The 25,058-nt window shown below is 39.9% G+C and overlaps 2 protein-coding genes across 2 annotated transcripts; both read left to right on the top strand.

The window, feature by feature from the left end:
* The first annotated feature begins 4,447 nt into the window (after positions 1-4,447).
* LOC104108449 (tetrahydroberberine oxidase-like) lies at positions 4,448-6,324 on the top strand. The gene has a single exon (XM_009617492.3). The coding sequence runs from the start codon at positions 4,488-4,490 to the stop codon at positions 6,090-6,092; it is 1,605 nt and encodes a 534-aa protein (XP_009615787.1). The 5' UTR covers positions 4,448-4,487; the 3' UTR covers positions 6,093-6,324.
* A 981-nt stretch (positions 6,325-7,305) lies between these two features.
* LOC117279676 (GRIP domain-containing protein RUD3-like) lies at positions 7,306-7,938 on the top strand. The gene has a single exon (XM_033659244.2). It carries the CDS (start codon positions 7,306-7,308, stop codon positions 7,936-7,938), a length of 633 nt encoding a protein of 210 aa, XP_033515135.1.
* The last annotated feature ends 17,120 nt before the right edge of the window (positions 7,939-25,058 follow it).

Below are 25,058 nucleotides of genomic sequence, written 5' to 3' on the forward strand. Positions count from 1 at the left end.
GGACCCTATTTTAAGGAGTTTAGATACCTCATCCTTGATGAAAGCATGTTTGACCTCGGACTGGGATCTCCTCTTCTGCTTGATCGGGTGGAACTTCGGGTCCAGGCTAAGCTTGTGAGTGGTTATTTCCAGTGGGATCGCTGTCATATCAAGGTGGGACCAAGAAAAACAATCTTCATTATCTATAAGAAATTGAATGAGTTTTTTCCTGAGCTCGGGGTTTAACCCTTTGCCCAGGTATCCCTTTTGATCGGTCAAGTGTTGAATTAGTACGACTTGCTCCAGTTCCTCGACCATTGATTTTGTAGCGTCGGAATTATTGGGGGCTATGAAATATCTGGGAACTCCATAGTCGTCGTCCTCGTCTATCCCTCGTTCTTCCGATTCTATCGAGACTAGTATCAGTGATTGCTATTTGGCCCCGTCTTTGACCATCTGATTCATTTCCTCCAATGTCGAGAATGTGGATGCCGGGATCAACTCATCGACCGCGAACATCTCCTTGGCGTCCGGTTATTCCCCATAAAATATTTTGATCCCTCCGGGTATTGGAAATTTCAGCACCTAGTGTAGTGTCGAGGGTATTGCTCGCATGTTGTGAATCTATGAACTCCCGGACAAGGCGTTGTATCTCATATCCCCTTTGATAAGATAGAACTTGTCTTCCTGTACGGTTCCGGTGACGTTCACCGGTAATGTTATCTCCTCTTTAGTGGTCTCGTATGCCATGTTGAACTCGTTCAGGACTCAGACCATAGGTACGATCTGATCTTGTAGGCCGAGTTGTTCCACGACCCTCGATCTGATGATGTTGGCTGAGCTACCTGGGTCAATTAACACACGCTTAATTCGAGATTTATTTATGAGTACCGATATTACTAGTGCATCGTTGTGGGGCTGCACGATCCCATTAGTGTCTTCGTCGTTGAAAGACAAGGTTCGTTCTGGCAGTAATCCCGAGTCCATTTTTCCCTTGTGATGGATACTTTGGTGCGCTTCAACATCGGCCCCTAGGGAATATCGACCCCACCGATGATCATGTTAATGACGTACTGAGGTTCCTCCTGCTTGGCCTGCTTATTAGAATCCCTGTTCCTGAAGTGATATTTGCACATTAGGTTGGGCTCTCTTTGAGCTGGATCTGACTGTAAAGGTCTAGGACATTTGGTATCTTTGATGTGTCCGATGGCAGATACGATAGCGGCGGACATTGACGTTGAGGTTATACTCTGATAATCTTGGCGCTTCTTTAGGTCCGACGGGCTTGTCCAAGCTGGTTTTACTCATGAGTCTCTGGTTTCTCTGACGGTATTTCTCTTTTTATTTCTCATAAAGTTCCACTTGGATCCACTGCTTCTTCGGTATCCATTGTACGATTGATACCAATCCCTGTTTGATCTCAGTTTAAGATCGATGTCTCTCTTGGCTCTATCGATGGTTCTGATGGTATACGCAGACCCGGAAGGGGCCCCAAGCTGGTCATCTTCGACCTTGATTTTCAATTGATATCGATTATGGACATCGGCCCAAGTGACAGCCGGATATTCTAGCAAATTTTGTTTTAACTGCTGTGAAGCCAACGAGCTCCGAATGTTGAGTCCTTGGGTGAAAGCCTGAACGGCCCAATCATTAGCGACCGGTGCCAGGTCCATCCGTTCAATTTAAAACCGGGACACGAATTCCCTGAGCATCTCGTTATCCTTCTGTTTTACTTTGAAAAGGTCTGACTTCCTGGTCTTGATTTAATAGCCCCGGCGTGTGCTTTTACGAAGGAATCTGCAAGCATAGCAAATGAGTTAATAGAATTAGGAGGGAAGTTGTGATACCATATCATAGCTCCCTTTGACAGGGTCTCCCCAAAATTTTTCAACAAGACAGACTCGATCTCATCATCCTCCAAGTCATTCCCTTTGATGGAACATGTGTAGGAGGTCACATGCTCATTTGGGTCGGTCGTTCTGTTGTACTTAGGAATCTCGGGCATGCGGAACTTCTTAGGGATCGGCTTTGGAGCCGCGCTAGGAGGGAAAGGCTTTTGAATGAACTTCTTGGAATGCATGCCTTTTAATATTGGCGGTTCTCCTGGGATTTGGTCGACCCTGGAATTGTAGGTTTTTACCTTTTTGTCATTACCTTCGATTTTCTTCTCCCCTGATTCTATCCGTTTTGTCAGTTCCTCGAGCATCTTTATGATATCAGGGTTAGTCCCCGATTCACTTTCATTCGGCCTCTCTGCGACCGGTTCATTTCTGCAGGTGGCTTCCCAGGATGGATCGGGTTCAATTCTGCTCGGCGCACGACTTTGGTTCTGTAACTGGGCTATCGCCGCCTGCTGAGCCTGCAACATCTCGAAAATCACCCGTAAATTGATCCTTTCCAAAACAATGTCTTGTGTATTTTGGGCTGCTGATCGGGCTTCACCACTAATGCTATTATCGGGGTCGGAAGGCAAATTTGCGTTGATGGCCACATGCGAGTTGGAGATTATCGGGTAAGCGACCGGAATTTCGATGGGATCAACGGGTGGTATCTCGCTAGTGGGCACTATGTTGTTATTTTCACCGTAATGGCTCGACTCATTGTCAACATGTAAGGGTGCCGATTGAGAGTTTGACATTTTGAGCTTTAACCTGAAATTAGAGACACTTCAAAGAACAAGTGTAAAGTAGTGTGTGTTATGAAAATTTGTATCAAATAACCACTATTATCCTTAGCCCACGGTGGGCGCCAAATTGTTTACCCTTAAAATCGGATAACAATTGAATTTGTAAGTAATTTTAAGGATATGCGGATTAACTTGATACAAAGTGATAAATTAAGTTGCAATTGAAATAAATAACGACAAAGTAAATTCAAACCATACGAATTGGACAATTTTAGTCTTGGAAGGCCAATCACCCTCGAACCGGATGTACTTTGATTAGTCTTAAGATACAGATGAATAAGAGCTTATAGAGAAGAATAATAATGTATTGCTTTTGAGTGCGTGTTACCATGTGTCTTATGAATTATCAGACCCCCTTTATATAGTAGAGGAGTCCTACTTTAGGTACAAGTCTATAAACGGTAAATAATCTTTTAATTTACTGATTGACGATCCCTTATCGATACGTGCCGTGATTACCGCCGTAATATCTGACCGGTCACGGGTATTTCGGCCTTCTGTTGGCTACGCTAACAATGTTTCTTCGGACTCGTTCGAGGCTAGGACCGATTCCAGGATCACGGTCTCGATATTCTTCAAAGGCAGGCGTTCTGCCCCGGTTTCTAACCTGGTGGGACTTGGGGTCGATCTTCAATCCTTTATTGCCACGTTTCGAGCCCGATCCCTAAAAAAAAAAAAAAACGTCTGAATCCGATCTCAAGGAGTAATGATATTATATGATTAAGATTTTTTTTTCCCCGGAAGATTCTAATACAAATTTTCATAGGAAATATTTAAGTTAAATGGTCTCACAAAAATATCATTCAATTAAAGTTATATATGGACCTTTTATATGTAGAAACTCGCTAACCCTTCAGTAATGATTAATGAGTTCATAACTACGAGTGATTTAACTTAATCTTTTATACTAAGTGTTATGCATGGTACTTTTTATGTCAGATACATTTTACCATTTATTTGCTTTCATTACTTTGGTCAACATATATAACTATTTTTCACCGTTCTTTTGTAAAATATGATCACTATCTAGTTCTTATGTTACAGTTGAGAAGTTAAATCTGGTCCACATATGAAAATTTTCATCAAGATAACTTTTTCCAATAGATTTGTTTGAAAAAATGTACCCAAAAATATTTTCTCTAAACCACAATACTATCAGTAAACAAATCTTATTTTCACTATCGTCTCATTTATACGGATAATGTACATATTCTTTAAACTATCTATGTATTTAACTTAAATCATATGCGGGCTTTTATAACAAGATAAGATCTACCACAAATAATCGTCCTTTGGTTTCACAAAGCTAACAAATGTTGCCAAAAATTTCATTCCTCAAAAATCAATACAAACACAATATTTTTCAAAAGAAATTGAATTCTAAAATCTATGCTTACATCTAAAAGTCCCAGGCTGGGACCAGTTCAAGCAGCCTCTTTGTTTATTTATAGTTTAGAATTTATTTTATTCTACAGCTTTCTTAATTAGCAAATGGCTGTGTGGTTGAACAAATGCTCATTTGCGATAATTATGAAGGTCAAATAAATGTGAAAAGCTATTAGGACCAGATTTCTACATTTTCTTAATGTGCGAAAAATTCATTGGTTCTATATTTCTCATATCTCTATTGGTGGTCCTGCTTCTGGATGATTTGAATAATCTTCTTTTATTGTTTTATTTGTTTTTCATTACAACCTAGTGTAAACCTTTCACAAACAGATGATAGAAAATTCAACCAAACATTTAGCTCCTCACACATTATAAATAGAAGGGTTTGCAATTTCATTTCCATAACACAAACAAAACAACATCTCAAGCAATAATGAAGATTTCTTGGTTTTCCTTTCTTTTAGTACTACTTGTTGTTTTTTCATCAACTTCATGGGCAGCTTCAGCTGATACTCATGAACAATTCCTCCAATGCTTATCTCGTAGTAACCAAACCTCTATTTACACCCCAAATAACTCTTCTTATTCATCAATCCTTCAGTTCTCCATTCAAAACCTAAGGTTCAACACCACTGGAACTCCTAAACCTCTTGTGATTGTCACCCCTGTAAGTGAATCCGAGGTCCAACGAGTCATTCTTTGTGCTAAGGATACTGGGATGCACGTTAGGGTTCGAGGTGGAGGACATGATTATGAGGGCCTTTCTTATGTATCTGAAGTTCCATTTGCCATAGTTGATCTAATCAACCTCAGAACAATCACTGTTAATGCTGAGGACAAGAGTGCATGGGTTGAAGCTGGATCCACTATTGGCGAACTCTATTATAAAATCGCGGAGAAAAGCAAAACCCTAGGGTTTCCAGCTGGTGTTTGTCCTACAGTTGGTGTTGGTGGACATTTTAGTGGAGGTGGTTATGGTGTTATGTTGAGAAAATATGGCCTCGCCGCAGATAACATTGTAGATGCACGGTTGATCGACGCGAATGGAAGAATTCTTGATAGGGATTCAATGGGGGAAGATCTCTTTTGGGCAATTAGAGGAGGTGGAGGTAATAGCTTTGGACTTGTTCTTGCATGGAAGATCAAATTAGTTGATGTTCCTGAGAAAGTAACTGTTTTTACCCTTGACAAGACCTTGGAACAAAATGCAACAAAGCTTGTTCATAAGTGGCAATATGTTGCTTCAAGATTCCATGAAGATTTGTTCATTAGGATCTTGATTAGTAGAGTGAATTCAAGTGAAGGAGGCAATAATAAACAAACAGTGGTAGCTTCATTCAACTCCATATTCCTCGGTGGAGTCGATCGATTACTTCACATCATGCAAGAAAGCTTCCCTGAATTAGGGTTAAAAAGAGAAGATTGCATTGAAATGAGCTGGATAGAGTCTATATTGTACTTTGCAGGATTTCCAAGAGGTGAATCTCTTGATGTATTGCGAAGTAGGGTTCAACTCTCAACGCGATACTTCAAGGCAAAATCAGACTACGTGCAGAAGCCAATCCCCGAGGGAGGTTTCGAAGGATTATGGAGATTGTTCTTTGAAGATGAAGCTAAAGGGGCACAAGTGATCTTGAGTCCATATGGTGGGAAAATGGATGAGATTGCAGCATCTGCTATTCCATTCCCCCATAGAGCTGGGAATTTGTACAAAATCCAACATTTGGCGTATTGGGATGAAGAAGGAGAAGAAGTTGCTGAAAGGCATATAAGTTGGATAAGAAGGCTTTATTCTTACATGGCTCCTTTTGTTTCTAAGTTTCCTAGAGCTGCTTATATCAACTATAGGGATCTTGATATTGGAGTGAACAATGTCAAGGGATATACAAGCTATGTGCAAGCTAAAGTTTGGGGGATTAAGTATTTCAAAAATAACTTTGATAGATTGGTTCATGTGAAGACTAAGGTGGATCCTTCAAACTTCTTTAGGAATGAACAAAGCATTCCTTCTCTTACTTGGAAGAACAAAGGCGAATGAAGTTCCGGTTAAAGAAAAGATTATTATAAAAAATTCAATACATGTTATTATGTAATAAAGTACGTAAATATTTTTCTTCTTCGATTGTATAATAACGGGCCGTGCATGTGATCATGGCGCTCTGCTAATATGACTTGTGTAGTAATTTTTTTTATATGTAATTTGCTTATTCTTTCAGATTATTGTATTATTGATTGATAATAAAGGCTATTTTATTTATTTTATAGTTTTATTCCTTGCATTTTGACTTTGTTTTTTCCTCTTAGTTTCAATTTGTTGAAATTATGACTCGGTGTGTCTCTATTTTCTTATTGTAACATTAACCCCCTTTCTTTCATTTATCGTCTAACGTTTGCCCCATTAGTTTTTTAACTTTGGAAAAAGTCTCTTTAAATGTTTAATTTGCTCTTGATGAGGGTATAATAGGATGGCAAAAAACAGAAATTTTTATTTTGGTGAAGGTGTAACGACTTGCTAAACTTTAGAAATCTCTCATCATTGATAAAGATATAAACTCGATTAGTTTACTGAAAATGGTCTAGCCTTATTTTTTTTCATGGTCTAGCCTTCAAGTACTTAATACTTTTCTTTTGTTAGATACCGTTTTGATTTTTCTGTTAAAAGTAAGCTGTGACTTGGTCTCTAAATTGGGTGATTTCGTAAAAATGTCTCAAGATGTATCACAAATCTCTATAGAAGTCTGTCATTTCTTTTAGAATTCAAGTTAGATACATTAAACTATAAAATATTCTAACACTATATTGATGGTAGGCTAGAAACTCGTATTTTAGCCGTAGTATTGCACTCAAATTACTGCATTTTACTTATGTTGAACTTTAATTGGTAGTGTTTTTGCACTTATTGTGTATTTTATGCCTTTTCATAATTTCTTCGATGGCTTGGATTCTACTATTTTGGAGGATGTCACCGGGTTGGGCGACTTACCTGTACAAAAGAAGATACCGTCCCCGGGAGCTGGCGGGCCTTCTTCAAGCCTAAAATTAGTGAATCAGTTCCCAGCTCCGAGGTGGAAGCGCCCTGCCTGTTCAACGAATCTCAACAGGCGCTGAATCGGGTAATTTGAATATCCCTCCATTATGTACTTAGATTTAATTATGAACAATCGCAATATTTTTCTTTGTGCTTGCAGGCCTTGGTGCTTCATTACGGGGACTTTCTCCGATATCGGGAGGAGTTCAAGCGTCATGAGGCAATGACTCGGGATCTTGTTGAAAAGAAGAATGTTTACAAGCTTCTTAACGAGAGGCTCCAGACCGAGTTAGAAGCGTCTCGGAAGGAGCATGCCGATTTGGTCGAGCAGGTAAGACGAATATTCAAACTTAGTGATGATGATTCAGACACATTGGCTAACGAAACGAACCCACATGTTCAAAAGAGACTTGACCAGACCGAGCAGCTCCAGGTGGAGGTGGACACTATGAAGGCTGAGGCAGAAGAACAGAAGAAAAATATGGACTGCCTGGCCTCAGAAAAAGAGACTGTCCGGGCACAGTTGGCTTCGGCTGAGGTTCAGCTTCGCGCTATAAAGGAGAAATACTCGGTGCAGGTCAATACGATTGAGGGACTCCAATATCAGTTGAACTCGGCTATTTTTGGTCAAGAGAACCTGGCCAAGGAGCTTGAGGCGGCCAAGTTAGAGGTTACTGTGGTCAGAGCCGAGGCCGATGATAAGGTGGCCCAATATAAAGCTGATGCTGAGGCGATTCAAGACCAAGCAAAAAACATGGTGAAGCATGCAAGATGGCAATCCCGAAGGGAAGGCCTCGAGGGAGTCCATGTTCAAAATTTTGACGTATTGGCTGAAATCGAAAATGCCAAGATATAAGAAGCCAAGGCCAGGAAACTAGCTTATCCCGAGTATAATTCCGAGGGGTCTGAAGAGTTGGGTGAGTCCGATGGTGAGGCCCCCGATGAAGATTAGGCCATTTAGGATCTTTTTGTTTTTTGCACTATCTTTTTGTCGAGGTCGTTCGGCCGTTGTAAGAAATATGTATCGGGGTTATTCAGCCCTTGTAAAGAAATTTTGATATATATATAAAGCTCTTTCCCTTTCATAGCTTTTGCACTATCTTTTTGCTTTTATTTGTTTTTGCAAAAGTCGAAATGCCTTAGCATGAAATACTTAGGTTATGTTCGAAGGTTCGAACAAATCTTGCCTTTAATGTTACTTTGTGTTAAGGCATTGTAGGGATTCGGTGTTACTGAAATCTTTTCCCCAGAATAATTTAGGTTTATAGCTTGCCGAGGGTAGTCTTTAGAACCGGTAATAAGAATTTTTTGAAGGCCTTCTTTTTGTTATGTATCCGAGCCGTGTTAATATAGCCGTAGCCCTTTTTAATTAGGGCAATGCCAAATAAGCTTTATGCCCTCGAGTGTTTTTAACTTGGAATGGCCTTATCCTCTTAATTCAGGCAATGCAAAATAAGCTTCATGCCCTTGAGTGTTTTTAACTCGGAACGGCCTTAGCCTTTTAATTCGGGTAATACCAAATAAGCTTCATGCCCTCGAGTGTTATTAACTCGGAATGGCCTTAGCCTTTTAATTCGGGCAATGCCAAATAAGCTTCATGCCCTCGAGTGTTTTTAACTCGAAACGGCCTTAGCCTTTTAATTCGGGCAATGCCAAATAAGCTTCATGCCCTCGAGTGTTTTTAACTCGGAACGACTTTAGCCTCTTAATTCGGGCAATGCCAAATAAGCTTCATGCCCTAGAGTATTTTTAACTCGGAATGGTCTTAGCCTTTTAATTCGGGCAATGCCAAATAAGTTTTATGCCCTCGAATGTTATTAACTCGGAATGACCTTAGCCTTTTAATTCGGGCAATGCCAAATAATCTTCATGCCCTCGAGTGTTTTTAACTCGGAACGGCCTTAGCCTTTTAATTCGAGTAATGCCAAATAAGCTTCATGCCCTCGAGTGTTATTAACTCGGAATGACCTTAGCCATTTAATTCGGGCAATGCCAAATAAGCTTCATTCCCTTGAGTGTTTTTAACTCGGAACGACCTTAGCTATTTAATTCGGGCAATGCAAAATAAGCTTCATGCCCTCGAGTATTTTTAACTCAGAATAGCCTTAGCTTTTTAATTCGGGCAATGCCTACAGTCCCCAAGTGAAGTGAATGTTCGAACTCGGATTAAGGTGGCCCTTAGGCTTGATATCTTTGGCTTCTTGAAAGATTTAAGAAATATTTCAAAGGACAAGATATTTATGTGCAAGGAATAATCTTCTTTTATATTCTTGTGCACAAATATATACATGTTTTGTGCCAGGGCTCGAGTGGTTTGAGTGGGCACGATTCATTTGTCCGTTTGGCCCGTACAATAAATCTTATTGATCGAGACCCTTCAATCACGAAGTTTCTTCCCTTGTCACCGGTTCGTAGCTAGCCTTCGATTCTAAATTAGCACGATTTACTTGTTGCCTCGTTAAAAACTTTGTCAGAAAACCCATTTGGAACAAAGCCGGTTTAAGGAAAAAAGAGTGCAACGCGTGCTTTCAGACCTAGGATCTCGCATCATCCCTTGTTGGTCACCTGCAAGTGTTAGTTTGAAATGCAAAATAAAAGAAAGAACGGTGATGTACCTTAGCAGTAATATCGCTTTAAGTGAGTTATATTCCAGTTGTTCGGCAATTGTTCACCGCTTATTGTTTCGAGCTTGTGGGAACCTTTTCCGATAATTTCGATAATTTGGTACGGTCCTTCCCAGTTTGGCCCCAATTTCCCTTCGTTCGGGTTTTGGGTGTTTAGTGTAACTTTTCTTAGTACTGAGTCCCCTGTACTGAAATATCGAAGGTTGGTCCTTCAATTATAATATCTCTCGATCCGCTGTTTTTCGGTGGCCAACCGGACAAGGGCGGCTTCGCGCCTTTCATCTAATAGTTCCAGGCTCGTACTCATAGCCTCGTCGTTCGATTCCTTTGTTGCATGTCAGAATATGATGCTCTGTTCTCCGACCTCGACCGGTATTAAATCTTTGGTTCCATAAACCAAAGAAAACGGTGTGGATCCGGTACTGGACTTCGAGGTTGTACGCTATACCCATAGAACCTCATGTAGCATTTCTTTCCATTTTCCTTTAGCATCGATCAACCTCTTTCTGAGGTTTTGGATTATGGTTTTATTGGTGGATTTTGCTTGTCCATTCCCACTAGGGTGGTAAGGAGTGGATAAGATCCTTTTGATCTTCTGGTCTTCAAGAAACTTGCTTACTTTGCTGCCAATAAATTGTTTTCCGTTGTCGCACACAATCTCGGCCGGTATTCCGAATTGACATATAATGTGGTCCCAGATAAAATCGATGACTTCTTTTTCTCTGACCTTTTTATATGCCTGTGCTTCCACCCATTTAGAGAAATAGTCAGTCATAAATAAAATAAATTAACCCTTATCGGGTGCCCGTGGAAGGGGGGCAACGATGTCCATCCCCCATTTCATGAACGGCCATGGTGACAAGACCGAATGTAGCGGCTCTTCTGCTCGATGAATCATCGGAGTATGCCTTTGGCATACATCGCATTTTCGAATGAACTCCTTCGTGTCTTTTTCCATATCGATCCAGTAGTAACCGACTCTGATTATTTTTTGAACCAGTAATTCGGCGCCCAAATGATTTTCACAGGTACCTTCGTGGATTTCCCTCAAAACGCATTCGGTGTCTCCTGGTCCCAAACATATCACAATCGGGCCATTGAACGTTCTTTTGACTAAGGTTCCATTATCGGACAAACTAAACCGGGCTAGCTTCATTCGTAGGGCCCTCGATTCCTTTGGGTCCGAGGGAAGTTTTTCGGTCTTGAGATATTCCATGTACTTATTCCTCCAGTCCCAAGTTAGGCTCGTTGAGTTTATTTCGGCGTGGCCTTGTTCCACCACCAATCTCATAAGCTGTACAATTTCCCCCAAGTTTATCTCGTTGTCTTCAACCGACGATCCCAAGTTAGCGAGGGCATCAGCTTCGCTGTTTTGATCCTGAGGTACATGTTAGAAAGTCCATTCTTTGAACCGATGTAATGTCACCTGTAACCTGTCCAAGTATCTCTGCATTCATTCTTCTCTAACCTCGAATGTCCCATTAACTTGGTTTACCACAAGGAGTGAGTCGCACTTGGCTTCGATCACCTCTGACCCCAAGCTTTTGGCTATTTCAAGGCCTGTAATCATGGCCTAATATTCGGCCTCATTGTTAGTCAATTTCACAGTCTTAATAGATTGCCTAATTATTTTACCTGTTGGTGGCTTTAGTACAATACCAAGATCGGACCCTTTTGCGTTTGAGGTGCCGTCCGTAAAGAGGGTCCAGATTCCCCAAGAAGTCCCCGAGTTAATCAATAACTCTCTTTCGACCTCGGGTATTAAGGTCGGCATAAAGTCGGCCACGAAGTCAACCAAAATTTGGGACTTAATGGCGGTCCGAGGACGGTATTCGATATCATAACCACTTACTTCCATGACCCATTTGGCCAATCGACCAGAGAGTTCAGGTTTATGCATCACGTTCTTTAACGGGTAAGTTGTTACGACACATATATAGTGACATTGGAAGTATGGTTTTAGTTTCCTGGAGGCGCTTATCAAGGCGAGCGCCAGTTTTTCTAGGTGAGGGTACCTGTTTTCGGCCTCACCTAAGGTCCTACTAACATAATAAATCAGAAATTGCGTACCTCGTTCCTACCGAACTAGGACTCCACTTACCGCTATCTCCGAGACCGCCAAGTACAAGTACAATTGTTCGTCTGTCTTTGGTGTGTGAAGCAACGGTGGTCTCGATAAGTATCTTTTGAGTTCCTCCAGAGATTGTTGATATTCAGGAGTCCATGAGAAGTTATTCTTCTTTTTTAACTGTATGAAGAATCGATGGCTCTTGTCAGACGACCTTGAAATAAATCGCCCCAGAGCGGCTATGCACCCGGTTAGCCTTTGCACGGCCTTTACATTTTCTACGACCGTGATATATTCTATGTCTTTGATCTTGCCGGGGTTGATCTCGATTCCTTGGTTGGATACCATGAACCTGAGGAATTTACCTGATCCAACTCCGAACGCACATTTTTCTGGGTTCAGCTTCATATTGTACTTTTTCAATATGCTGAAGGTTTCCAACAAATGTTTTAAATGGTCCTCTTCTCGCAGGGACTTAACCAACATATCGTCAATGTAAACTTCCATCGATTTTCCTATTTGTTCTTCGAATATCCGATTTACTAAGCGTTGGTATGTGGCACCATCATTTTTTAATCCAAACGGCATTACATTATAACAATATGTGCCGTATTTAGTGATGAAGTAGGTTTTTTCCTGATCACCTGGGTCCATCCGTATTTGGTTGTACCCGGAATAGGCATCGAGAAAACTGAGGATCTCGTGGTCAGCCGTGGTATCGATCATACGGTCGATATTGGGAAAAGGAAAAGAGTCTTTGGGGCATGCTTTATTCAAATCTTTGCAATCTACACACATTCTTAGCTTATTCCCTTTTTTAGTGACTACCACTACATTTGCCAACCAATCCGGGTATTTAACCTCCCGAATGGACCCTATTTTAAGGAGTTTAGATACCTCGTCCTTGATGAAAGCAAGTTTGACCTCAGACTGGGGCCTCCTCTTCTGCCTGACCGGATTGATTTTCGGGTCCAGGCTTAGTTTGTGAGTGGTTACTGATGACGTCCAAATCTACTACTAAAAAGTAAATGGACACGGTCGCATGCAATATAATTTATCCAACTATGAGTCGGGGTAGAATCCCACAGAGAAAAATATGTAGGCGATTAGGAATGTAAGAGAATTATCACTTGTTATGCAATGCCAAACACTTAGAATTTGGTTGTGAAAATATTATAGCTAAATGCGAAAATGTAAACTAACCTAGAAAGCAAGTGAAATGATCAATGGCTACAAGCATGGATGCATCGGGATTTACACTCAAGTAACGATCCAATGTATTTCATGATTTTACAAATATGAGCGAGTTTATGTTAATTAGCCTCGGGTAATAATTCTATATTAGCTTCTTCCGAAGACTAACAAGGCTTCATAATTGAATTATCCCTAAAACAATTAAGAGATTAAGCTCACCCGATTATGGCTATAAGTAGTTCAATCCTATCCCTAGGTAGAATCTATAAAGTGAGGGTTAAAATCTCAAGTTCTTGTTAATTAATTTTTCCCAACTCCAAATTATCTTTTCCAAAATTAATTTGAAGTTAATGGGTGAGTCCTAGGGTTAGCTAATCCCTTTGGAAACATTAAAGAACAAGAATAATTAAAGAAACAATAACTCACTTCATTCATAATAAATAAAAATCGTTCAATACATAAGCACAACATATTTAATCCACACTTTTAATATGAATATTCCCATAAACAAGATTCAAGAGTTGGAAAAAAATACTACAAACTTAGATATTCAATACAAAGCAAGGAAATGAAGAAATGAGCATAAATGAGTAAGAAATTCTCAACCAAAAGCTTCAAATCTTCAAGACCCAAGTGTGTGCGAAAGAACCCTAGCTCCAAAACTTGTCTTCTCTAGTCTAGGAACTGAAAAATAAGCCAAAGATATTTTATAATTGAGCTAGGTCGTGTATTAAATAGTTTGGGGATCAAAAATATAAATTTCCATTTCTGCCCAGAACTGTCCAGAAAACGTGCTATGCGATCACATATAGAGAACCGCGATCGCGGTCAGCAGATTCTGCGAAGCTACGCGATCGCATGCAGTGAGGCGTGTTAGCATAGTGTAGTTGACCAGTGCTGATCAACTTTAACTCTACGCGTTCGCATGGACTAAACCGCGTTCGCATAGCTTCCTTATTCAGGACTTATGCGATCGCATCTAACACTCCGCGATCGCATAGAGCAACTGACATCTGTCCATTTTTCCCAATTTAACGCACTTTGACTTGTTTTCTTCCGTATCTTCTCCAAATGATATAATACCTGAAATATGCCAATAAACCTTAGAAAATGCCTTATTTTCTCATCAAAATCATACAAAAGCCTAAGTATTAAGAAGAGATAAGTTGGTAAAATAACAACTTATCAAACCCCCAAACTTAAACTGTTGCTTGTCCTCAATCAATTCAAGAACTAAGAACATACTTCAATAAAATCATCAATTAAGCACAATGGCATACCAAACATCATTTTAAGTTAAAAAGGTTCGAATTAAACACAATCTAGTGACTTTGGTTGGTACCAACAATTAATCTAAAGCATATGAATCACCAACTTCTCACAAATTTCATTTCAATTCAGGTGTTGAAACACCACATTAATCAAAGTGTCAACCAAGTCATAACACTAAAGCTTTAAAATTTGCCTTATTATCACAAACAATTTTCTTTTGTTCATTCATCCCAATTGGAGATTGGATTAAGTCCACAAGTCAAAATTTTCATGTGCCCTCACACTTAAGAGAGAATCCCAACTTATAAATTGCAATTTAAACACACATGGGATATTAAATGGAAAGAATTACTCTCGCTCTCACAAAGATATTCAAATGCACAAAAGTAGTGCCATAGGCTTGCCCTTCATTTATTTCTCCACTAATGTAGACACACTTGGCTCAAAATCAAGTAGGACTTAAATGATTGTAATGTAGGTTTTGGTTAAGGTAGGGCACAATTTGAATAAGAGTGACTCAAAACCTCCCTAAGCACTATACTTTGCAATAATTAAATCACACTTCCTTCAAAAATATTTTCCATCCTTTCTTCACTCTTCATTCCACACCTAATCTTCCCTTTATCCACAACTCCTTATTTTTCCTTTTTTTCCTTCACGGAACCCCTTTATTTATTTATTTATTTACCTTTCACCTTTTAAGCAACTTCCACATCACAACTTTTCCAACCTTCACCCCTAAACTTAGGCTTTTAGCCTATGTTTACACTTTCAAAGTACTTAGGGAGGCAGGATGCCAAAAGCTAGATCAATGAAGAACAAAGGGTTAAAGCTTGTAACATGGTTGCCAAAGAAAAAGTTTAAAGGCTCAAAAGGGGTTGACTAGGGAAAATATATAAGGGTAGGAAATTTAAGGCACAATAACGGTCCAAGGAAGGCCTCACATCATTTTTTAAACCAAGTTAGTTTAGGATTTCACCTTGAAGCACATTCCAGGCAAGTTCTAGACTACAAATAATGCAAAAGAACTCATAACAAATCTCACCACACATGGCACATGCAAACTCGAGTGACATATAAATCCAAAATCCAATTAAAACCAATGAACCCGAAGAAAATCACATATAGCCTAAAAGGCTATTTAATGAATCAAAGAGCCAAAAATAGAACCTAAAAGTCACAACAAGGATTATTACTTTAATCATCTTTCATTTTAAAGATCAAAACTTCATATGCCAAAGTTTAGATTATGTTGGTACCAAACAAGCCACACGTTGGTTTATGGACAAAAGATCACATCCAATAACTAATTTATTCACTACTAGCTACTAAACTAACTAAAAAAAATATATATATTTACCTAAAAACAAAGAAAAACTAAACAAGACTAATCCCTTAAGAAAGTTTTCACGCCATCCATCATAGGAAGAAGTCACCCGGTTTGACATAAATTATTTCGTTGGAAAAGAACCACGGCATAAAGAAAAATGAAGGGGTTTCATTAATACTACTATGAAAAATAAAAAGTAACAGGAAAATGATAATGCTAACATGCTAGAATTAAACTACAAAATATTACTAATAAACTACAAATGTCAACCAATCTACACAAGTTCACAAAAAATGATCATGCTCCACATACATCCATCATATATGAGCCACCCCCAACCTAAAGTGTTGCATTGTCCCCAATGCAACTAAACAAAACAAGCTAAAATGAAAGAGGTGCTCCCTGAAACTGCATCACTCGGAACTGGAGGTGGTGGGAAATTTGAGCTCCAAATCCTCATCATCATCGTCCTCTGATTCATGTGAGCCACAGAATGAACTCAGCTTGTGCATCATTTTGGACAGAAATTTGCTTTTCTTCTTCTCATGCTCCTTGAACTTCAACTATCGCCTCTCAACCTTTCCTTGTCTTCGGCTCATGTCTTCTAACATGTTTTTGATTGCTTTTTGTTCCTGAACTACATCATCCAAAGATGGCTTTTTACTAGTCCCAGTCGAAGTGCTCTCCCCAGATAGACCAGAAGGAAGGCCAGCTACAAGTTATCGAATGTGAGCATCTACGCCATAGATTTGACTGGAAATGTGGCGCATAGTGGGGGGTCCATAAGGAAGTGGAGCAATGGGGTCATGTTGTCCTGTTGCAGCTGTGAAAGAACCACCGGACCCATCAGCAGTCTCAGTAAACTGCCAAAATAAAGGAGATAGTACATCAACTCTTCTCTTCTTCTTCCCGCGAGTTGGCCCTTTTCTAAGCAATGGATAAATTTCTATGCCTGGGTCCTTCTCAGAATCATTCGGGTCCTTTAGCACCCCAACATCATAGCACAACTGAGTGATCAATGAGGAAAATAATAGGCTCTTAGACCTTCCGTTGCATGCTTCCTCAATTTCACTCACTATGTGCTGGCCCACGTTTACTGGCAAGTCATCATAATGGCAGCAATCATCATCGCCTTATCAGGCATCACCTCAGACTCATGTCTAGCTGGCATAATTCAGGCACAAATAATAGATAGCCAAGTCTTGGCTTCAGCTGTGAATTCAGAAGAATCAACTCCTTTGTGCACTCTTTCCCAAGTTGGTGTTACCCCGTCATGAAGCTTCTCCACCAACCATTGGGTCCCTCTCTCCCTTGCTCTAGCCCTGTATACCTCATTGTCAGCATTGGGAAGCATATAGTGTGCATTTATTACCTCGGGGCCAAAGTTGACCGCTTGCCCCTCATAAAGGTGTATACTTCCCCTTGGAAATCGGTCTTCAAGGCATTGGCATAGAATTCGCGAAATACAGTGTAGTTGGCTTTGATTGGTTCAGCAGCAAAGCATATCCATCTACTGTCAGTCAATCTTCGGAAAAAATCCGGCATTTTAGCATCAAGTTTGTCCAAGTGTATGCCCCTTTCTTTGACAATGCTCTTTGACATGTGTTTGTCATAATTTCTTTCACATTAAGTAGCAGATGTGAATCTGGCATGGTCAAAATATTCCTCTTCCATAGCTTGGGGAGCAGACTCTTGTACAATTTCAACATTTTCTGAGGCCATTTTATGCTCAAAGTACCTACAAAAGTAGACCATACGTTAAATGCTTGGAAGGGTACTTAGTACACTGTAATATGAGGTATCTAGGCCAAAGAAAATGACCAAAAAGCATCAGGGAAACATTCTACAAAGCTACTGTTTTACTGCCTAAAGATGAAGCTATGCGATCGCGGACATCTTCACGCGATCGCGAAGTGCATTTATGTTTCCCTCAGCTTTAAAGCTACGCGATCACCGAATAGTCAACGCGATCGCGAAGGGCAGTTTGATTATGTGGCAGATTTAGGGCTATGCGATCGCAGAATGGAACCTCGCGATCGCGAAGGTTGTCTTCCTCGCCCAGTACTAGTTCGTTCAGGCATTTCCACAAACATGAAGATGGCATTCATTTTTCTTAGCATTTTCATAGCATTAAAGCTATGGATCTTGCCCAGAAATTTCACATATTAAAACCACTCAATCTCTCAACCAATCCTCACCCAGCAAACAAACATGTAAGGCACACAAGATTTCTAATTTAGAAATTGAAATCAAGCCCTAAAACCTTAAAAACATGGCTGCTCTTCAACTATTTCGCAACAAGAATTTGAGAAAGTGAGAGTCAAGGGAGAAATCCACATACCTTGAGGATGACAAGTGAGTGATGCAATGAGATTGAAGCAAGAGCAAAATTGGAGATGATTTTGGGGTTAGGGGAGTAGGAGAGTCCGTTCTTGTTTTTGTGCATGTGTGGGCTTCCGTTGGTTTTTTCCAGTGTTTTAAATTTTTTTTAGTCTTACCTGTAGAGCCGCGATCGCATTTATATATCGGTGTTCGCAGAGAACAAAATTTCCCAAAAATGCGAGATCGCACGTCTTACCATGCGATCGCATAGAGGCAGCTAAGAACTTGTTCTATGCGAATGCTGATATCCTTCTGCGATCGCGAAGCACTACAGTTTTCTGCAGTTTTCATCAGCTACTGCTTTTGGCTGCCTGGTCACCCCGACCTATTCAAATCAACTCCAAAAATTCTAAAACTTGGCAGATTAGTCAAAAATATTACACTAAGCTATTCTAAAAAATAAAATTTCAAAAGCGACCAAATATTTGAGAATGATGGGTTGCCTCCCACCAAGCGTCGCATTTAATGTCGTGACACGATGCATATCAACTTTACCACTTTTCTCGCCAGTTAGACGATATGAATTGGGCACCTAACTTGGAATCAAGTTTGTGACCACGAGCAATGGGGGTGGTATGATCAAACCAAGCATTAACTTCTTTATTTTGCACTTGAGGAGTGTCATTTTGCTTCCTTGTACCTTCAAACTGTAAAATGTATGGCCTTTGTCTTTCCTCCTCGCATTCCCTTATTGACTCGTGTAGTTCAATTCTCATATCACCACACAATTCGAATGTTGAAAAATGCTTGGAATGTGACCTCAAGCCTCCAAAGTGCAATTCTTTCTGGATTTTGACATTCTCTTGGTCCCCCGAACTAGAGTCCTTTTCAACCATATCTTCAAATTTTTTAGTTGACTCTAATTCTATATTTTTCTTGGCGTCACTAACACTCATGGAGTCGGTTGGCGGATATTCAATTCTTAATTCCTCAAAATAAAGCTCACTTTCTTCCTCGGAGTTGGACTCTTCTTGGCCTCTTTCCACACTTTCAAGTTGGTGGGCATAGTGAGTCTCAACCAATATTTTCATTTGATTTTCCAAAGTGTGGATATTATCATCATTTTGAGTTAGTGCTTGCTTCAAGTCCTCGAGTGCCAAGCTTTGCTTCTCCTCATTTTCAAGAATGGCCTCCAACATGAGCATCATCCTCTCATTTTGAGCATTTGAGAGTTCTTCTTAGTTTTGATCAAGTGTCAAAGAAGGATTTTCGGCTTCAACCTCTAAGTAAGGTTCTTGGTTATCATTCACTTCCGAGGCTTTTGGACCTCTAAAGCATCAAGCATTTCTCCCATTTATAAGTTCAACCTTTCAAGCACCAAATCATTTTGGCGACTATTTTCCAAAAGCTCCTCCAAGGTATTTTGCTCTTTGTTTCCTCCTTCAAGTAGGCATTCTAACATGAGCTTAAACTCTCCATTTTGACCATGCTCAATTTCTTCCACTTCCATATCCCTATAATTTTCATCACAAAAAGTAGAATCATCATAGCGGGGGCTTGGGGAAGGGAAGGATAAATATGCACAATTATCCCAATGACCATTTTGACGACCACACTTATCATAATTACTCCACTCATGGGTTTGAGATTGTGCGCACAATCCACCCTCAAGAGAATTTAAACAATTTTTCCACGAGTGTGGTCCTCCACAATAAGAACAAGGGTCGTCAAAGTATGAACAACTACCATCTGACCAATTTTCATTATATTATGCCACTTTTGTTTTTTAAAAACACTAAGAAAATAAATAAGAAACAAACCAGAAGATAAACAAAGACAAGAAAACAATTACACAAATATTCACAAGTTTGGACCAAAGCACTTACGCTTACTTCTCAAACAACCTAAATACGCCAAAAAGTTCCCCAACAACGGCGCCAATTTTGATGACTTCCAAATTCACTACTAAAAAGTAAATGGACACGGTCGCATGCAATATAATTTATCCAACTATGAGTCGGGGTTGAATCCCACATAGAATAATATGTAGGCGATTAGGAATGTAAGAGAATTATTACTTGTTATGCAATGCCAAACACTTAGAATTTGGTTGTGAAAATATTATAGCTAAATGCGAAAATGTAAAATAACCTAGAAAGCTTAAATGATCAATGGTTACAAGCATGGATGCATCGGGATTTACACTCAAGTAACGATCCAATGTATTTCATGATTTTACAAAAATAAGAGTGAGTTTATGTTAATTTGCCTCGAGTAATAATTCTATATTAGCTTCTTCCGAAGACTAACAAGACTTCCTAATTGAATTATCCCTAAAACAATTAAGATATTATGCACACCTGGATACGGCTACAAGTAGTTCAATCCTATCCCTAGGTAGAATCTATAAAGTGAGGGTTAAAGCCTCAAGTTCTTGTTAATTAATCTTTCCTAACCCCAAATAATCTTTCCTAAAATTAATTCGAAGTTAATGGGCGATTCCTAGGGTTAGATAATCCCTTTGGAAACATTAAAGAACAAGAATAATTAAAGAAACAATAACTCACTTCATAATAAATAAAAATCGTTCAATACATAAGCACAACAAGATATTTAATCCACACTTTTAATATGAATATTCCCATAAACAAGATTCAAGTATTGAAAAAAAAATACTACACACTTAAATATTTAATACAAAGCAAGGAAATGAAGAAATGAGCATAAATGAGTAAGAAATTCTCAACCAAAAGCTTCAAATTTTCAAGCCCTAAGTGTGTGTGCAAGAACCCTAGCTCCAAAACTTGTCTTCTCTAGTCTAAGAGACTGAAAAATAAGTCAAAGATCTTTTACAATTGAGCTAGGTCGTGTATTAAATGGTTTAGGGATCAAAAACATGAATTTCCATTTCTGCCCAGAACTGCCCAGAAAACGTGCTATGCGATTGCATATAGAGAACCGCGATCGCGGTCAACAGCTTCTGCAAAGCTACGCGATCGCGTGCAGAGAGGCGCGTTAACATAGTGTAGTTGACCAGTGCTGACCAACTTTAACTCTACGTGTTCGCATGGACTAAACCGTGTTCGCATAGCTTCCTTATTCAGGACTTATGCGATCGCATCTAACACTCCGCGATCGCATAGAGCAACTGACAACAGTCCATTTTTCCCAATTTAATGCATTTTGACTTGTTTTCTTCCGTATCTTCTCCAAATGATATAATACCTGAAATATGCCAATAAACCTCAGAAAATGCCTTAGTTTCTCATCAAAATCAGACAAAAGCCTAAGTATTAAGAAGAGATAAGTTGGTAAAATACCAACTTATCAGTTACCTCCCGTGGGATCCCTATCATATCAAGATGGGACAAAACGAAACAATCTATTTTAGTTACAAGGAATTGAATAAGTTTTTTCCTAAGCTCGGGAGTTAATCCCGTGTGTAGGTATACCTTCCGATTGGGCAGATGCTCGACAAATATAACATGTTCCAGCTCTTCGACTGTTGATTTGGTTGCGTCAGAGTCATCGGGGATTATAAAAGATCAGGGGATCCCGTAATCATCATCTTCATAAGTCCCCTGCTCATCCGATTGGGTCGTGGCCGGTGTCGGCGACTGCTATTAGGCCTCTTGGCTTGCGCCCGAATTTGGTTCTTTCGATGTTTTGAGTATTGATATTGGAATCACTTCTTCGACTGCAGACATCTCTTTTGCGGCCGGTTTTTCCCGGTAGACTATCTTAATCCCTTTCGGAGTTGGGATTTTTAACACTTGGTGAAGAGTTGAGGGCACTGCCCTTATGTTGTGGATCCACGGCCTTCCGAGAAGGGAGTTGTACCTCATGTCTCCTTCGATCACATAAAACTTGGCCTCTCGTATGGTTCCGGTGATATTGACCGGTAACATTATCTCCCCCTTAGTGGTTTCACATGCCATGTTGAACCCGTTTAGAATTCGGACTGCAGACATGACTTTGTCTCGTATACCGAGCTGGGTATTCTAATATTTGCATGAAAGGGTAGAAAACATGCCTATAGGGTCTTCGTGCTTTATGTGCTATTTTGTATAACTTGCTTTATTTCTGCACATCAATAGAAATCATGACTATAGGAATCACGCACACACTTCACTTCACTTGTCAAAATATGTCGACTCAAGTAATTGCTACACTGTTTCCATGTCTACTATTCAACACTTAGACAACATATCTATAGGATGAATAACATATGTTTGTTACTGCCCATCTAGATACCATGTCTATAGGTTTTCAATTAATCGATCAATCAATTATTTCTATTTCTTTTAGCAGCTGCCATTTTATATATCATGACTATAGGATTATAATCAATAAATTAGTCACTTTGTTATTATCATACTTAGACGACATGCCTGTAGGGATAATTATATAAAATATATTTCAACTGTTAGAAACCATGCCTATAGGACATTGGCGTCTGCCTAAGAAGCATGCTTATAAATCAGCACTAGTAATCTGGTAACTCGTATCGCTTCACTGCCTCATCACGTAAATAATTAGAAATCAGGCCTATAGGACTTGCGATGCTCTAACCTACCTATACGCTGCTTGTACAGTGCTGGAAATCAGAATCGCCTAGAAGTTATGCCTATAGGATTTAACAATTCTAATGCGTCTTAACCCTCTAAACTATGTACTGCCTAATGTGCCCGCGTGCATTTGTTGTTTACGTGTGGAGGCTAACTTGAGACTTAATTATCTTTATGTGAAGTCCTATCTGTTTTGGATGTCGCCTAGTTTTATCATTTTGAACAACCTAAGCTGAGTCTAGAACCACCTAATAGTAGGTCCAAAGCCTCCTAGACCATAGGTATGGGATGGGTAGTGCACGCATAGGATACAATTTGTACTGAGCATTTATTCTTATGTGTTACAATAAGAGTTTTCAACTCCTATATCCTTCTTTGCTTATTTGATCACCTAGCTTAATTACCTAATCCACATAGTGTAAAATTCGGTCGGGAACCACAGTTGTGGACCTCGAAGAGTGCCTAATCCCTTCTCTTTGAGGTAATTTGAGCCCTTACCCGATCTTTGGTGACACAAACTAGTTAAATCAGAGTTATTTGCCAATAGGTGCCCTAACGCACCTTAAAAATCGTTAGGTGGCGACTTTTCTCTTTTAATACCCACTTTAAAAGAGTTGTCACACGTCGAAGCCTGCTTTCGCGAGAAAACGAGGGGCGACAATAACCACAAGCTACACAGGACCACAACCAAAGGAATAGAGCACCTCTCAGTCATAACCTCCCCCGTTAGCGACAACACTAAAATGTCCATACCTGATTTCAATCTCTAACATTCAAATGACTAACACATCACACTTATATGATCTTCCCGTGGGATATACTCCCACAACCTTCCGCACCAGGTAGTAAAATCTGAACATTAATGGCCATCGACCATGCTATTTTTATAGTGCTAGTCAAGCATCCGCATTTCAATACCCAACACTTCTTCCACAAAACAAACCGTCCTCAGACTGCCCGAAAATAATGCCAACGTACTCTGAACATCTTAAATCTTCCCCCGCTCCTATGAGCTCGTGACATTCTTATCAAAACCGAACTGCAACCTTGATCCTCAACTTCCAATCTCCATACCGCTCACTGCACCTATCATGCCGCTACGCGAGAGTCTAAGAATTTCATCAAAATCCCCTGAACCACAAGTAAACTAAACACTTCATCAACTAGAACCCCCTTTCACTCCACTTATTTGAGAAGAACAATTGCAACACACAACCAAATTCCCATAATCGCAGAAAATCAAACCTCAAGTTTTAGTCTAAATTGCCATAACTCTTTCGGAATCCGTTTACACATAACAGAACCATCAGAATCAAATACCTCCAAATCAATCAAATCACGGAGGTTTCCAATCCCGCAAAAACAACCACAAATCACATGTACAGTCTTACCACATCGAAGGAACTTACCATTTCCTTAATCATGCCGATCCAAACCACTACTAGGTTGACTCACCTTATTCCGATTTCTCCTTGACTAACCTTAAGAATCAATACCTCTATTAAATCATATAACGGATCCCAATCAACACTCATCCCGAGTGACAAAAATCGCGAGACCTCGTTGTTTCAATACCCATAAGCCATTTCATACCTTCCTCGTGTACTCCATAGTATCTTCAACTGATGCACCTGCGCTGATTAGATCTTTTACGAATCTCAAGTTGTTTCTCCCACTTCTCTAACACTGCACCGCAGACCCGATGATAACATTAGAATATTCCAAGTACCTTTCACAATCTGCTGCAAAACCCAGTCTTCAACCACATAACGAGCCCGAAAATCTTTAAGCACCACACCTTAAATCTTGAATCCACTAGGACCATTATTGAGAGTCGCCCACTCTAATCTAATCTCGATTATTTAACCAAATAACTAGTGTTCCTCTAGAATATGAGCACTCTCATGAAGCAACCGGATGAATCCTTTTCCTTGCCCATCACATCCACAGAAGCATAACATCTGAGTTATCCCCAGTACATGCACACGAATCAATACGGCGAAATGTAATACATATATGTCAAACTTCCTTGTCCAAAATTCCTCGTCCTCTTGGTCATAAATAATCCACCAATACGTCGATAACCAGAATTACACAGGCACACGACCACGTGACTCACTTGTAGATGGTGGGCTCCCCCACTTAGATTTACGCTACAACCACGTAGATCGAGACCCCGCGATGACCTCTTCTTCCTAGTTACCATGCCCCCACACCGTTGCTCAGCCAAATTTCTCATAAGTTCTTGTTGGACTAATCATAACACATCCCGAATTATCCCCCACAATCGTACACTCGACCTCTTAACCATCGTACCATCTTCTTCAAGTGATACAAGCTCACCTCGCAGTACATTTATCCCATGTTGGGTAGAAAGTAGAACTCTAAGTAGGGACTTCATCAAAACCACACAATCGTCAACCTACTCACACGAGATAGCCCACCTACGTAACATCATATCGACCTCCTCCAACGTCATTGCTATAGTTACATCCATCATGAAATCAACTGACTTCCGTGGGTCCACACTGATTCACCATCCGTAAGAATCCCTTCATCCATTAAGATCACCCGAAGGTCCAACAACATGTTTGAAAC

Source organism: Nicotiana tomentosiformis, chromosome 6 (assembly GCF_000390325.3).
Source record: "Nicotiana tomentosiformis chromosome 6, ASM39032v3, whole genome shotgun sequence".
NCBI lineage: Eukaryota > Viridiplantae > Streptophyta > Magnoliopsida > Solanales > Solanaceae > Nicotiana > Nicotiana tomentosiformis.